Here is a 15,282-nt window from a genome sequence, read left to right as displayed (position 1 = left end):
GACATTTGACCCTTTCTAGTGAATACGTGAGTAGATTTTCATCTTAAAATTGAATATAAGTTAGTGCTTGTGTAACCCAGTCACTATTGTAAAATTAATGAGAAACTCTACTCGAGATCACATGTGACTAATTAATTAAGAATGCACGGAATGTGGATTTCGTGGATCCACTTCAGCCGTTGCTCTTGAAAGCATCCTCCCAGGATATTGACCAATGACCAGACCACTATATCTACCAGGCAGAACTCTCACTGAGGCAGTTCATCCTCAGCATTACAACATGAACACTCTGGTTGGTGGATAGCATTGTTAGATAGTGTGAATAAGTTTGAACATTTAAGAAAAAGCTATACGTTTTGGTTAAGGATAAAGAGACAAACAATGCGTGTATATGTGTCAAACAATGTAAAAACTTCTTTGTTAGTTGATTAGTTGTTTGTAATGAAATATATATATCGACAATTTTACTCGAACAAAATGGGATCCCTTCTAAAATTAACTTGAGAGGGAATAGAAAGATACACTTTGCTAAGGTTAGCCGTAAAAATACTGTATTTCCTATTCGTCACGGTAGGTTAAATTGCTAAAATTTATGAATTTCTTTTTTTACAGTGCCTGGTACTTTTCGCAACCCTATACACTCAGAGTGTATACTGCAGCTACTACCACGGACCCACCGCCAAACCCGTCGTCCTCCACAACGGCTACCTGGCAGACACCCATGAGGTAGCAGCAGCCAAGAACGCTCATCTCACCGCTCTAGCTAAGGAATCTCACTACGGAGGAGACTACGAATACGGTCACGGCCAGGAATACAGTGGCTCTTATGACGGCCATCATGGAGACATCAGGTACCACGGTCCCACCGCCATCACACACGTCCTACATGACGGACACATCGCAGACACTCACGAGGTGGCCGCTGCTAAGGCTGAGCATTTCGCCGCCGTAGCCAAGGCCAAGGCTCACGGAGGCTACGGTGACCACTACAGTGGCAGATACGCCTCAGACTACGGTGCCAACCATGGACACTCCCATCATGTGGTGCCTTACCACGGACCCCTCGCCAAGCCCGTGGTGCTCAAGTCCGGATACCTGGCAGACACTCGCGAGGTATCTGCCGCCAGGGAACATCATCTGCAGACTTTGCATAAGAATTCCGAGTATTATCACTATTAACCGTCACATAAACAAATCTTTAATGTAAATAATTGTGTGTTTATTTAGATTTCCTTTATTAAAAAGTGAGAAGTTTACTTTATCATATAAATACCTTATTACAAATATTATAATTCTGATTTCAGCTCGGTTATCTGATGAATAAAGATGTTCATTTTTTTTACAAAAATAATCAAATAAATAATCGAGTAAAGAAAGCAATGTAATCCAGTTTTAACACAACCCAAATTGAAACCTGACACCATATTATAAGGGTAGATAGGGGAATAAGGATATATATACATTTATATCTATATAGGCTGTCCTATTTGGAAAAGTAATAATTTGTTCTAAGGGTGAAGTGCTGGGGATCCAGGGTAGTGAGTTGGTTTAGTCGTGCTCTTTTTTGGTTTGCGAGGTTTGGTTTGCTTTGGTAATGCCACGATCCTGTGGACGTAGCCTGAAGTCATGTGTTAAGTTATTTCAGTCTATTATTTGACGTCTTTAATTTAAAGAGATTCCATTTATAAAAGTACTAGGGAATAACTCGTTGATATAAATTAATATTTATTTAGCTGTAAATCCTTTCGAGTTGATCCATCCCCCGTTGATCGCAAGAGCATGATGCTAATGAAGGGAAGCTGTTATCAGATAGCCAATGTGTGATAACACCGCGAGTTGTTTATTGTTGACTGATAGTTCATCAGTTAGCTACTACCCTCCCCATCATGCTACAATGTATACACATACGTGTTGGTAGAAGCCTACTTCAAATGACGCTATTGTAAACGAGCTGTTTAGTGCAGTGAGGCGTGAACTGTGCTTGTAGCTTGTTCCCTACAAATCCAAGCCCTCACTGTATTCATTAAGAGTTTTACCAATACATATGTAAAAGCGGTCAGAGGAGTTCAAATCACCTTAAAGTTGATTCTGCATAAAAGAAGCTCAATTGGTTTTGATCGTATTTTCATCAACCATCTACAATCAACCCTCAAATTTACCTTTATTCAAACATCTTTAAATATCCTCAGCACGAAAGAAGCATGTTTTATCATTGACCATATACCATAAATACTTTGTGTGGTATAAAGTCAATGGTTTTGCCAGTTAACATGTAATCCTCTAAAGTTTTATTCATTTTTTTCTCTACAAATACTCAAAGAGATGGTATACTTAGCTGATGGTCTACGTCTACACAATTGATAAATGGATCAATTTTCAAATAATAAAAACTACGGGTTGGGTTCATTAAATATGTAGCCATTTCATTAATTACGTTTTTAAAGTCTGTAAAAACCGTCAACGTTCAGCGTCAACTTGATTTGTAAATAAATGTTAAAAAATTAAAGATAACTGTACTATAGTTTTAACAAACATTATCTTTCGTAAACCTTTTTTAAATTTATAATATGGTTACAAAATTCATTTGCTAAAAGACAACGCATACGAACTTTGGCCTCTCGAGAATATATCAGGTAATCTATCAGGAAAACTTTCATTTCTGACCAAAGTATGACATCATGTTTGTATTGAATACGTAAAGAAACGGAGATAACCTCTGAACACATCAAAGACATGATTCGATATTACAGAAATGAGATTTTATTTATGGGCGGGTATTGAAATGTCCTTTCGGCTGAATGATCAAAGGTCATTTCGTTATGACGTCGCTATATGTCTGCGCTTGTAGATGCGTTGTACCAAAAGGACAATGATTGCTGTTCATTCTTCCACAGAAAATTGTTTAACACATATGTATTTTGTTATGATTCTCAATGACATTAAATATATATACAGGGTGTTCATTTGAAAACTTTCCATATCTGTTGTGTGCAAAGGTAAGGCTTTTAACCCTTGTTTGTTCTCATTTCCCCCTAATTTGGACATGACAAATCCAATAAAATTATTTTCAATTTCAAAAAATGCCCCAAAAGGGCCCAATTTGGGGGGTAGGGGTGCTTTTTGAGAAAGTTTCAAATGTAAACATGGGTTGTGTGATTCATCAATTTAAAGGTCTAATCACCCCGACTATTTTGGTGCAATAAAAATGTAATTATCTTTAACCGTATTTACAGGGTGGGTCAAAACTTTTAAAAAAAGTACTTTGGAGTTAAGTACCGTATTACCCGAACTACTGAACGGAACAGCGCCAAATTTCTTTCTAAGTTTATTCTTGATCTACTCTTTGAGATAACTTGTAATAAGGGCATTTTCCGTGTTATTTTCTAATTTTTAAAAAATCTCAAATTTAAAGAATAAAAGAAAGCTGAAAACTCAAAATTCTTAAATAGCAAGGTATAACAAATTTCATACCACGTGAAAGGTCCTTATTTAACAAACATTTTACGTATTTAAGTTTTCTTTCTATCTCTTACCGTTTAAAAATTGCAGTAGAAAAACGGAATTTTCTATGGTAAAATTATAACTAGTTTTCTAACTAAACACATTGCACTTTGCTCAACGATGTATTATGATTAATTACAAATTGATCAACTACTTTTACTTGTGTCAGTTCATCTTGGACCCTTCATCCTGTTCTTTTCTCATTGGTAACTGAGCCAGTTTCAGAAATGTCTTAACTAAATCATTTACAGTTTTATGACTTAAGGTCTTACCTGGATATTTATTGTTAAACACTTTGCAGTTATCCTGAAACACTTTTGTTCTGTCCAATAAGTAAAAATAAAGTCTATTTTTTTAAGTGTACACCATATTCGTTTTGGAAATTAGTACTACCATTGACTAGTCAATGGTACCTACTAGAGAAAGCGGCCCACATGTAGGTTGTCCTCATCAGCTATAAGACTTGTTTTTCACAAAGTAAAACGTAATGACTTGTTTGTCAATCAGGGTATCAATAATTATGAATTGTTTCCTTCAGTTAATGCACCATTTAATGTGTCTAGAGACGAATTTTGGCTGTTTTATTAGAAAACTAGTTACAATATTACTATGGAAAATTCAGTTTTTCTACTGCAATTTGTAAAAGGTAAGAGATAGAAAGAAAATTTAAATACGTAAAATGTTTGTTAAAAAAGGACCTTTCACGTGGTATGAAATTTGTTATACCTTGCTATTTAAGAATTTTGAGTTTTCAGCTTTCTTTTATTCTTCAAATTTGAGATTTTTTTTAAATTAGAAAATAACACGGAAAATGCCCTTATTACAAGTTATCTGAAAGAGTTGATCAAGAATAAGCTTGGAAATAAATTTGGCGCTGTTCCGTTCAGTAGTTCGGGTAATACGGTACTTAACTTCAAAGTATTTTTTTAAAACGTTTTGACCCACCCTGTAAATACGGTTAAAAATAATTACATTTTTATTGCACCAAAATAGTCGGGGTGATTAGACCTTTAAATTGATGAATCACACAACCCATGTTTACATTTGAAAATTTCTCAAAAAGCACCCCTACCCCCCAAATTGGGCCCTTTTGGGGCATTTTTCGAAATTGAAAATAATTTTATTGGATTTGGCATGTCCAAATTGGGGCGAAATGAAAACAAACAAGTGTAAAAAGCCTTACCTTTGCACACAACAGATATGGAAAGTTTTCAAATGAACACCCTGTATATATACTATAATGTCATACATTTAAATGATTTCAAGTATGAGATAAATATTCTTGATCATCAGACTTTTAACAAAAAGGCCCTGGCTAAGAAACAGAGAGTCTTATTTAGTTAGCAAGCTACACATATCATGTAACTCCATTATCCACTTACTCTTCATTTATATCCAGCCTGCACCAATATGTGTGTAACTGTTTTCAATTAAATCAATAACATTATTGTTATTATTAGAACGATAAGTATACCAAATGTTTGATGAAACATAAAGACATTTTGTATAGTCGAAAGAAATGTCAGTCGTAGCAAGGCCACACTAAACACTAAATAAACTAAATAAATTCGTCATGTATTGGTCGTAACTTGGTCGTAGGTATTATCGCTGAATCTTATAAATAAAAAAACACTGTTTTTCTTTAGTCTGTGATATTATGGGGACTTTTTGAAAAACGTCGATACTAATTATTATTAAGTATATTATTATTAAAGATTGAAATTGTGTACACTCTTTGAAGATACTTGTGCCTGACCTGACTACTCAGTATTATACTTAACACTAGTATAAAACCAGGACGTATTATTAAGTAAATTTTTTTTGTATTCTGCCCTTTTCAAAGCTTTGCTAAACTTGTTAGAGAGTGGTTGCTGTTTTAGTATGTTTGTGATTTCTTGTGACTGATAACGCTATTTTTCTATTTAAGGAACACTCTGAATCACAAATGTTCTAAATAGTTTTGCATTTGCAAGAGATGTAAGAATTTGTTTTTTATTAAGAAAAGTGATAGAGGTTTATACGTAAGAAGAGAAAGTGAATTCTATTCAGTCGTATGTCATCTGAGGGAGACCATAACATAGACAATAAGGTTATCATTAAAGCAAAACAGTGTGAGGAGGGTGAGACAAGAACCTTCGCGCCAACTCTAGAAAACAAGGCCGAATAAGAAACAATAGAAGAACCATCCCAAATTAGGTTTCGTATCATAGTTTTTCATAGATATCATTACAAAATTCATTGATATAATTAAAAAGTTTATTGATAACATTCGGAAAAAATATGTTTAACACATTTTTCCAGACAGTTTTGAAAAGGTCAGTTGCACCGAAAGTTATTAAAGACGTACATAGCATCAAAATACCCCTTAATCAGTTAAGCGTTTAATAAAATGTATAATCAGATCTCGTTTCAAAGTGGTATAAGATACTAAATCCAACAATTGTTTGAAACCCAGGAAAACTTCTAGCTCGGGCATAAGAAACCCATGGACGTAAACAATTTCAATGTGACCTTTGAGAAATAATAGCTTTCTGTTTTGTTGTCTCCATGAGAACCTAAAGAAAATATGTGTACAATACTTTGTTAACGTTTTGATAAGTTCATACGGTATATTTATTTCGTTTGACGTTAAAGTCAATTAGTATATTTTATACTGCAACACTTATTAAATGTTCTAAGATTTTTACAATGTCAAGGTGTAAGTAGTTTTTAAAAATGTTTTAAAAGCATAAGCGCATGTTTTACAAATTTGTATAGTATAGTATTCGCAATGATGCACCAACACTACCTTTACAGCATGTAGTATACGGTTGAACATCCCTTTTATAAACATGAAGAAATAGTTGATTAAGTTTTGTTTCTAAACTCATAACCTTAAATTGATTGATTTTAAAATGACATAATTTTATTCAACGTCCTCATTCTGTTGCTAACTACGGATAAAGCAACTCGTGATTAATAAGACTTCTGGTAGTAATGCAAGAAAAAATCACATTGTGTGTACCACTTGATTTAATTGGCTCTGTTTTAATCAAATCTTCTTGAGTTTTGTTCAAAGAAGCTTCTACGTTAAGCTCTGTAGCAATACAACTGATAAGTGAATATCTCACATTTTAACTGTGGTATCAAGAGGGTTTTAGCACCCCCCAGACTTGGTCACAAGTCCGTGGTAAGGCGCCACATTATGGGAGTGTCCATGGTCAGGTCCATAACATAGTCAAAATGTATCAATCACTATAGTGGACATTGTTGCATCCGTGAAGAGTTTGAATCGTCGTACCTGATGTCTACACAAAATCCACTGTGTTCCTAACCATAGTTTCCATCGTACTCATAGTGAGATTCCTTGGCTAGAGTGGCGAGATGAGCGTTCTTGGCTGCTGCTACCTCATGGGTGTCTGCCAGGTAGCCGTTGTGGAGGACGACAGGCTTGGCGGTGGGTCCGTGGTACCTGATGTCTCCATGATGGCCGTCATAAGAGCCACTGTTTTCCTGGCCATGATCGTATCCGTAGTCTCCTCCGTAGTGAGATTCCTTGGCTAGAGCGGCGAGATGAGCGTTCTTGGCTGCTGCTACCTCATGTGTGTCTGCCAGGTAGCCGTTGTGGAGGCCGACAGGCTTGGCGGTAGGTCCGTGGTAGTAGCTGCAGCACAAATGCTGGGTATATATAGCCACAATATACGCCAGTACCTAATAAATAAAATCAATACTTGTAAATTTTATTGAATGTTCTCAATCATGCCAATTAAATATTTGTATTTATCATTACTGTAGACACTAATTTAAGTATTGCCATGTATGTAACACATTCACTAACATGTCCTAATGAGATGATTAGGGTCTATAAGAGGTGGTTGTTTTTTATTCCAGAATTCCTAAATTCCCTTGTAATTGTGTATCTACAACAAAATTTAAAATTCTGATAAATAACTATAACCTATGGGTAAAAATGAAAAGATCGCGGGTTTTAAATGTTTAAAATCGTAAAAAATGGTAAATATACAAAAGAGTGTTCTAATTTGCAAACGTTAAAATGGAAATCGACAACACTTTTATGGCTCTGTTTACTCAATGACGTCCTTTTGAATTTATCGACAACTAACTCTTACCCTGTGTAAATACAATTCTTATTTATTTAGTTATAATATCTAAAATATTTCCAATAAGTCACTTAATATGTTACTTGAAAAAGGCGGACGTGGCGGTGGGTTTGCGAATTCGTGGTGTAGAACACGCTGAGTGTATACAGAACACTAACCAGAGCAACGAACTGCAAAATAAAATGTGCATTTTAATTAAGATATAAAGCTACAACTACATTTACTAATATCTACATAGCTGCTACATGTATTCTAAATCTACATTGTTTATTAAGTTGTAATAAGATGACTCAGCATAAGGTTTAGAAAAATCACTGTAGTGAGCCATTACTACACTTTTATGGTATTTAATGGATATTTATCTAATGAGTTACATAGGCTTGGCTGATATTTAAGATTTAGCGTAAAACATCGTTATTCTATGTAACATCACCCATTGACAAATTTTATTGTTACACTACGGTATGTTGTTAGATTATTTTTGATAGATTGTCTAAAACTATAAGTAGGGTTAAATAAGTAGGTCTACATTTTAAGTTGATCTTTTCAATTTAAATCAAAAATATACATATTTTCTACAGTTAGAGAAATTTAAACCACGAGTCAATGCCACTTATACACTGCATTTTGTTGTCTAGAAAATGTAAGCATATTATTTGATTTTAAAGAAAAGGATTTAACCACAAAATAGTAAGATAAAGTTCTTATTGTGTAACCATATACAAAGCAGATAAAAAACAGCACTGTACTCTTTCTTGTCCTCTTCCCTTTGAGAAGAACTGGTTTAGCTCGTTTGTTATAAATTTATTACTTATTGTATTCTTTTAAATACACTGTCACTGTACAATACTTGACTACAATAATAGCTAACCAAACCATAAAAAATTGCACTCCCTTCAATTGGTTTTTAAAACATTGTTACGAAAGTTTTGAAAAATACTGTTTGACACTCTTTGATTAAGAATGTAATAGAAATATTCCATTAAAACACATCCTATACTGATTCGTCGCCCTATTATTGTGCCTTGGCTTATAATCCACCTTCACTACACACTCACCAGAACGACCATCCTTAGGAAATATGCAATATTAAATGCACCGTCTGTGTTTATATACATGTGTGCTAATATATTGCCACCCACTCTGCAATTAATTGTTTCATGATTGTTCCTTGCACCATATGTTTGCTTTGAAACAAATTTAGGAAAAGGAAACTGCTAATGAATAGCTTTAGCTGCATGCATTTAAGATATTAATTAAGTAGTGAAATATCTTTCAAGGTTAACAACATGAATGTGTTACTTCAATTTAAGGAGTTAACTTATACATTCCTTAGCTGGGTTTTCTTTGTATTTTGGAATTAAACAACATTCTTTTGCAAGATCGGTGTTACTTTGGGATGTCTGCAGGATGGGTTTTATGGTAATCTAGTTAGTCCCATTTTCATATAAAATATACTAAAAGTTTGTTTTGAAATTGGCAGAGTAGGGGAGGCTGTGGAAGTGTGGAACTCGTATGAACTGCAGTTTGCACAAATTGTTTCTCTATCTCTGTTGCGCAGCGCGCACAATAACTACGTCTCTCGCTTCGCAAGTAGCTGCGAATGTCACATCAACAAACTTCATCTCTTGTTATCCTTTTAAATGAATTCTTCAAATTGCAATCGTACAATTGCGATTATATCGGTAACACACGATTGTATTGTCTAATAAAGTGTTAAGTTGTAATCATTATGATAAAATAAGTAGTGATTGGCGTTACTTCAGTGGGTGTTTTTATGGATTAATGTAACTAAAGTGAAAATATAGATTCTTAAAGTTCATTTTCAAATTGAAACATAACTTTTTAGTTAGTACTTTTTGTCTTATTTTATGTACTTATTCTATGTAATTAGTACTTAGTAGTACAATTAATTCATTGGTATGATACGGAGGACACCCTTATACAGCGTACTGTGGTGGTTATGTTAGGTAGGGTTATCATAAATAGGAAGTATAACTCATCTGGTATCGTTCGATTTATAACAAAATGACGAAAGTCCTACAAACATATTTATGATAACCCAACCAACCATAACCGCCACAGCGCTCTGTAAAATAAGTGGCCTCCGTATAATACCAAAAGTACTGTAAAATTATTTATTTGTATACTGAGGGATGTTATATAGATGGTCTATGTAAATATGAAATACCAGGACGAAATTATCTTTGAACCTCCATTCATTACTAAACACGTCCATTGAACTAAATTAAATGCAATTTAAACGCAAGATAAAACAGCAATAAACTTATTTGGGCATTCCGAGCATCTTAAAAGTGTAATAACAAGCACTCCAACTGAAAGTGTGTAAGAAATATTCAACATTCTAATTCAGGATTGTTAAAATTAACTAATCCGCCTTATTCACAAAAAGGTAGGTGGCTCTAAATACTTTGTCCACTTGTTGACTCAATGAGTTGCTAATTACTTGTTCTTTGTCCTTGTTCATGTCACGACTGACGGGTTTTCAAAGGGCATTTGTAAAATTATATATTGACGGATTACCTTTCAATTTAATTTTTACAGTACTTCTCTGTTGAAATGTAAGAAATTCTTTACTTCTACACTTACAGGAAACAAAATACTTAGATTGAGTTTTGGCTCAGTAATACTGCTTATGCATTGTTGAGTTTATTAATCTCCTTGATTAATGGATGAACACTAAATATCATTTAGATTTTAGTAATTGAACTAAAATTAGTAATGAACTTTAATAATTTTTAGCATTTTCACAACCGTAAGGTTAATTGAACAAACATGTTTGACCGAGGTTAAGTTTATTTAGCGATGTAAATTAATCATGTTTTTTTTATTTTATAATTTAACTTAAATATGATCTTATCAATTCATCGTAATTTACTAATCCTAATTTTCCTCTAAACAGACAAATTTGCTTAAAACAAAGATTATATTACTATTTTAAGAGCTCCTTATTGTACGTAACAGGTTATATACTTACAAATTTTATTTTAAAGGATAGATAAAAATCTAATTCCTAATATATTCCTGCGCTACTTTACTTTGCCAAGCAAGACGTTATTATTGCAAGCACGCAGGATATGATTTAGCTTATTTTCTACAAGATTGTTCCATACAACGTATGATCAGGTTATAAGCTGAATTGAGAAATATTGCTGCTTTAGTGAGATCCTTACATTATACCCTGCATTTAGTGTCAGAATTGGATCCTTGGATATTTATGAGCAGATAATGACGTTTTATATCGCCAGGACCAAGTGACACAAGCGTTTTTCTACGCTAAAACGGGTTGCGTTAAAAATTACTTACGTAACTCTTTGCTAAGCTAGAACGGTTTGGTTGTTTCCCTAGTCTGCGCTTTTAGTCAACAATTATGAAAGTATATTAACAAGTTTTCATGAGAATAATCATTAAATTATTAAATATATAATTTTAATAGCTGTCCTGACACTTGACCTCTTTAAACGTTTTAACAAATTGAACTGGGGAAAATACTTGAAAAATCGTATATAAACGTAAAAGAGCTTACTACAATAACGCATAACCTTGAATGTAACGAGTGCTGAAGTTAAAATACAGACGATTCTTTACGATTTTAGTCAACCATTTTAATTATATGGGTGAAATACATGAATAAAATGGGATGACTACATGTTTTTGTGGCACCTGAAGATGGACAGATGTAGTCTAATACTACAGGGGTGTATAAGTCTTACCTCATTTGATCATTTGACAGAGCCTGGTAGTATAAACAATTCAAACATATTATTTACTTAAATCGTTCTAATATTAAATAATAAAATATATATACATAATATAACCCTTTTTTCTCGCTTGTTATTAATGTTATATTTTTAAAATTCAAACCGTACTAAACATCATGGCAGTTCTTCCATTCAAATATTTATAGTATACAAATCAATAATGGGTTTTAGCGAATTCAATAAACATACAAATAGGATTACTACGAGGAAAAGAGTTTGGATTTTTTTCTTGCTGAAACTTTTGTACGGTTTTTTTCAGCACACAATATTAATCATCTTTCCCAATATACTGGACATGCATTCCATATAAATTACAAACTTTAGGTGTATTAGATAATTTAAAACTCCCCTCTAAGATTTGGAATGACATTCTAAATCATTAGAGCGAAAATTCTAACAACCTTATCTTATGTAGATATTGTTATATATTTTAGGGGAAAAATTATAAACTTAACAAGTAAATTTACTTGATATCAACTCCCAAGTTTCTGTCAGGAATGAAGTGGACCCTCCCCAGTTGAGCTAAATCATTCTACTCCCTGCTTCAGATTTAGCTCCAAATTATATTTGATCGATAAGCATTAAATATAATCACTTTTAATTATTTTAATAAGAAATAGCTATTTCACGATTTAGTGCAACACATATCATTCCAAATTTCTCCAAAACACTTAAAACCCCAGTTTAGACCAGTTGTGTGTTGTTTTCTCCATTCAAACCTCAACTAACTACAACCCTCTAAAACATCAACAAGGTAATGAAACAGGGTAAATGCGACTAATCTGAACACGCAGCACGTAGCAACAACTGCAGTATGGAGGGCTCTTCACATACCTCGCTGCATGCTTCAGTTTGGATGCAGTTGCATTTCACAATGACCCTTGCAGTAATTGGATTACTCTGATTTACCTCTTTTATTTTTTTATCGCTGCAAAATATGATTACGGTTTTTGTTTTAACTTGAACCCTGCTCTGTTTCAGGAACATTGGCCAGATTTTTTTCTTCTTGTTTGCATTTGTAAAAATCTTATTTTCTCTACAGATTTGTGGTTAGCTTTTGTTTCCTGGGTGGATTACTAATATTGTTGTTTATAGCTTCTTTCACACCTGAATCAGGGTTTACGTTTCTTAACGTCATATAATTCTGTAATGCTAGTTAATGATGTAAAATGCCAACTCGTCACACTGAAGCAAAAAGTTAATTTTAATTCATGCGTTACAGGTGTAAAATAGACCTAGGAAGTAAATACCCCCGCCGCAGCAAACCTGCCGACTAAGCGAATTTCCATTTGTCTGAATTGATTTTCAGTTAAATATATTTTATAACATTAGGTTTAACGAGTACCTAGGTTTGCTGCTACAAGGAAACTAATAAAGTGTGTTTTTGAGTAAAATATTGATAGCTTAGTACAAAATAAATAAATTTGCCAAGTTTGATCAAAATATATCCATAAACAAGCAAACTACAACATTTGACAATATTCTCCATAAGAATAACATGGGAATTTTAAATTTACAATTTTTTAAATTTTCTCCGTTACTAATAATCGAACAAAAATACTTTTATATACTAAATTATTTGTTTTTTTATGCTCTTTAAAAAGGTCCAAAGAGAAATCGGGAAATTTTGTGTTTTGAGGGTCAAAAGTGAGAAAAACCAATTTTTACCCCATAAAACCCCCCGTAAAGCCCCGTTCCCATGGTCCGATCGTGGTGGTTCGCGAACTCATTCAAGTTTATCCCGCTTTACACCTTTAAACCAAATTTCATCAAAATCGGACAAAAATTACTCAAGTTATCGCGTTCACGGACGTATATATATATATATATATATAAGTCTATATATATATACATATATAAAAATTTGAACGAATGGTGTTTTTGGCCTCTGGGGACATGAAAATGAAAAAGTAAATCGGTCCCGGGTCTAGGTCTTACCGTGCCACCTACGGTAATAGCTACTTCCCTATAGGGAAATTCGCTAAAAAGACTTTTTCGTCCGTACGCAGTAAAAGTCAGTTGTTTTAAATTTCAACTAATCTTGATTTCAACAATTTATTTTAACTCTTGGATCATATGTTTGTATACTATCATAGATAAAACCATTGACTATACACAGAATGATAAAACATACTCCCCTAGTAGATTTCCCATCCTTATAGAACAGATGAAGCAAATTCTACTGTTAGTTCTGTCCGTTGTACTGTAGAGTCGTGTTTTGTTTACAATTAGTTTCTTGCTATTTCAGTATTTTAAACCTCGTTTAACCAAGTAAAACTATCTAATCATAAACAATACTTGTCCACTAGCTATATAACCAACCTGTGAGGCACAAATCATGATAAACCAACCCTAAAATAATATAAACTCAAAACTGCATTTTGGCCTATGTGCCCTTTTTCCGGAATAGGCCTCAATTGTAAACAAAACACGACATCTACAGTACACCAAACAGAACTAACAATAAAATTAGCCTCAGCTGTTCCATAAGGATGGGAAATCTAGATACTATCTAGGTTCATTGTACAAGTAACTATACTTCTAAAATGATAATTTAGCAACTTGTTAAATCTATAATTGACATAATTACCTATAATGCCCAGTTGATACAGTTTGGTTCATAGTGCTTGTTATGGTGCTATCAACCAGTCTTAGACACTGATCCCGGTATTAAACCGAGCCTAGCTATAACTATACGTCCACGTTTATGAGCGATATGGTCAAGTAATGAACCAGCTTTAAATTAACAGGATAAGGTGGACGATTGAAGTTGAGCAAACAACTACCTCGATAGGTTAACCATACATGTGTTAAACCATAGTCGCTTTTAAATCGTGGTAAAAACTTTTAGACTAGAATAGTTTTAGACTAAAAACAAGAATGATCTTAGTTGAATCCAACCACCACCAGAGTGCACTGTTTTAAATTCCTCATGTCTGTAGAAATTAGAACTAATCAAAGTAAATTAGGCAATAAATTTTGTATTTCGTTGAATAACATCAACTATGATACACACCTAGAGAAGGAAATATAACTTTGTCAGTAATGCACAAGTAAGGTCCATTTAGCTAGGTTTTAGTTTTAATAAGAACCACCTACAGTTAGTTACATGAATGAGGCATCTACACCAGTATTATTAAGTTATCGATATTACCCAATTTATATTATATCTGACTATTGGATACTGATGTAGACATTCCATCAATATGTAAAAGCTGTCACAATTTTTTTTACTAAAAATAACATTTAAGTGAGCCATTAATGAATGTGCTAGTTTACTCGATTTTCTACCTTATTTTTTGTTTATGGCGTAGTTGATTGGTTGTTACAGTTGCTATAAGTCGTTCCATAGGTTTGATTTGGTAACAAAATAGTATATTCAACAGTATCAGTAATTTACCCAATCTGTCGGTGGCTTACATCCACATCAACTACCATCATTTTGGCTTAAAATGACTGGCGATTGCTTTATTATTGGTGACATTCATGGGGATGGAATTTCTAGTTGTAGTCAAAGACAGTATGTAGTTAAATAAATGTAGAAAACACAAAAGTGTTTCTAATGTAGTATACAGTGAATACCTAGACATGTTTATAAAACTAAAACTTTTAGAAAAATGACAGTCTCATTATAACAACTGTAAGTACAGCAAAAGGCAAGAAATTTAATAATATTACGATTTTATTAAAATGTTTGTTATACGTGTCTATTGAAAAGCGATAAGGTATATTTGACAAAAGAAAAACTCCTAAATAGCAGTTAGATATCTAGATACAGTATACCATTTGGTAGTAGTTAGATACCTAGGTACAGTATACCATTTAGTAGCAGTTAGATATCTAGATAAAGTATACCATTTAGAAGCAGTTAGATATCTCGATACAGTATACCATTTAGT

At 33.4% G+C, this 15,282-nt stretch overlaps 2 protein-coding genes across 2 annotated transcripts; one reads left to right on the top strand and one right to left on the bottom strand.

Annotated features, from left to right (window-relative positions):
- The first annotated feature begins 267 nt into the window (after window positions 1-267).
- On the top strand, window positions 268-1,256 carry LOC128983117 (uncharacterized). Its single transcript, XM_054402284.1, has 2 exons — window positions 268-292; window positions 613-1,256. The coding sequence occupies exons 1-2, from the start codon at window positions 281-283 to the stop codon at window positions 1,177-1,179; spliced, it is 579 nt and encodes a 192-aa protein (XP_054258259.1). The 5' UTR covers window positions 268-280; the 3' UTR covers window positions 1,180-1,256.
- Window positions 1,257-6,810: 5,554 nt separating this feature from the next.
- Window positions 6,811-14,824, bottom strand: LOC129002328 (cuticle protein 5-like). Its single transcript, XM_054430048.1, has 2 exons — window positions 14,784-14,824; window positions 6,811-7,144 (listed from the first exon to the last, which is right to left on the bottom strand). Exons 1-2 carry the CDS (start codon window positions 14,822-14,824, stop codon window positions 6,811-6,813), a joined length of 375 nt encoding a protein of 124 aa, XP_054286023.1.
- Window positions 14,825-15,282: the final 458 nt, after the last annotated feature.

This window comes from Macrosteles quadrilineatus, unplaced genomic scaffold, assembly GCF_028750875.1.
Source record: "Macrosteles quadrilineatus isolate MER2022 unplaced genomic scaffold, UCM_ALF_1.0 Scaffold_1__1_contigs__length_201487025, whole genome shotgun sequence".
Taxonomy (NCBI): domain Eukaryota; kingdom Metazoa; phylum Arthropoda; class Insecta; order Hemiptera; family Cicadellidae; genus Macrosteles; species Macrosteles quadrilineatus.
This window is presented reverse-complemented; position numbering and strand designations above follow the sequence as displayed.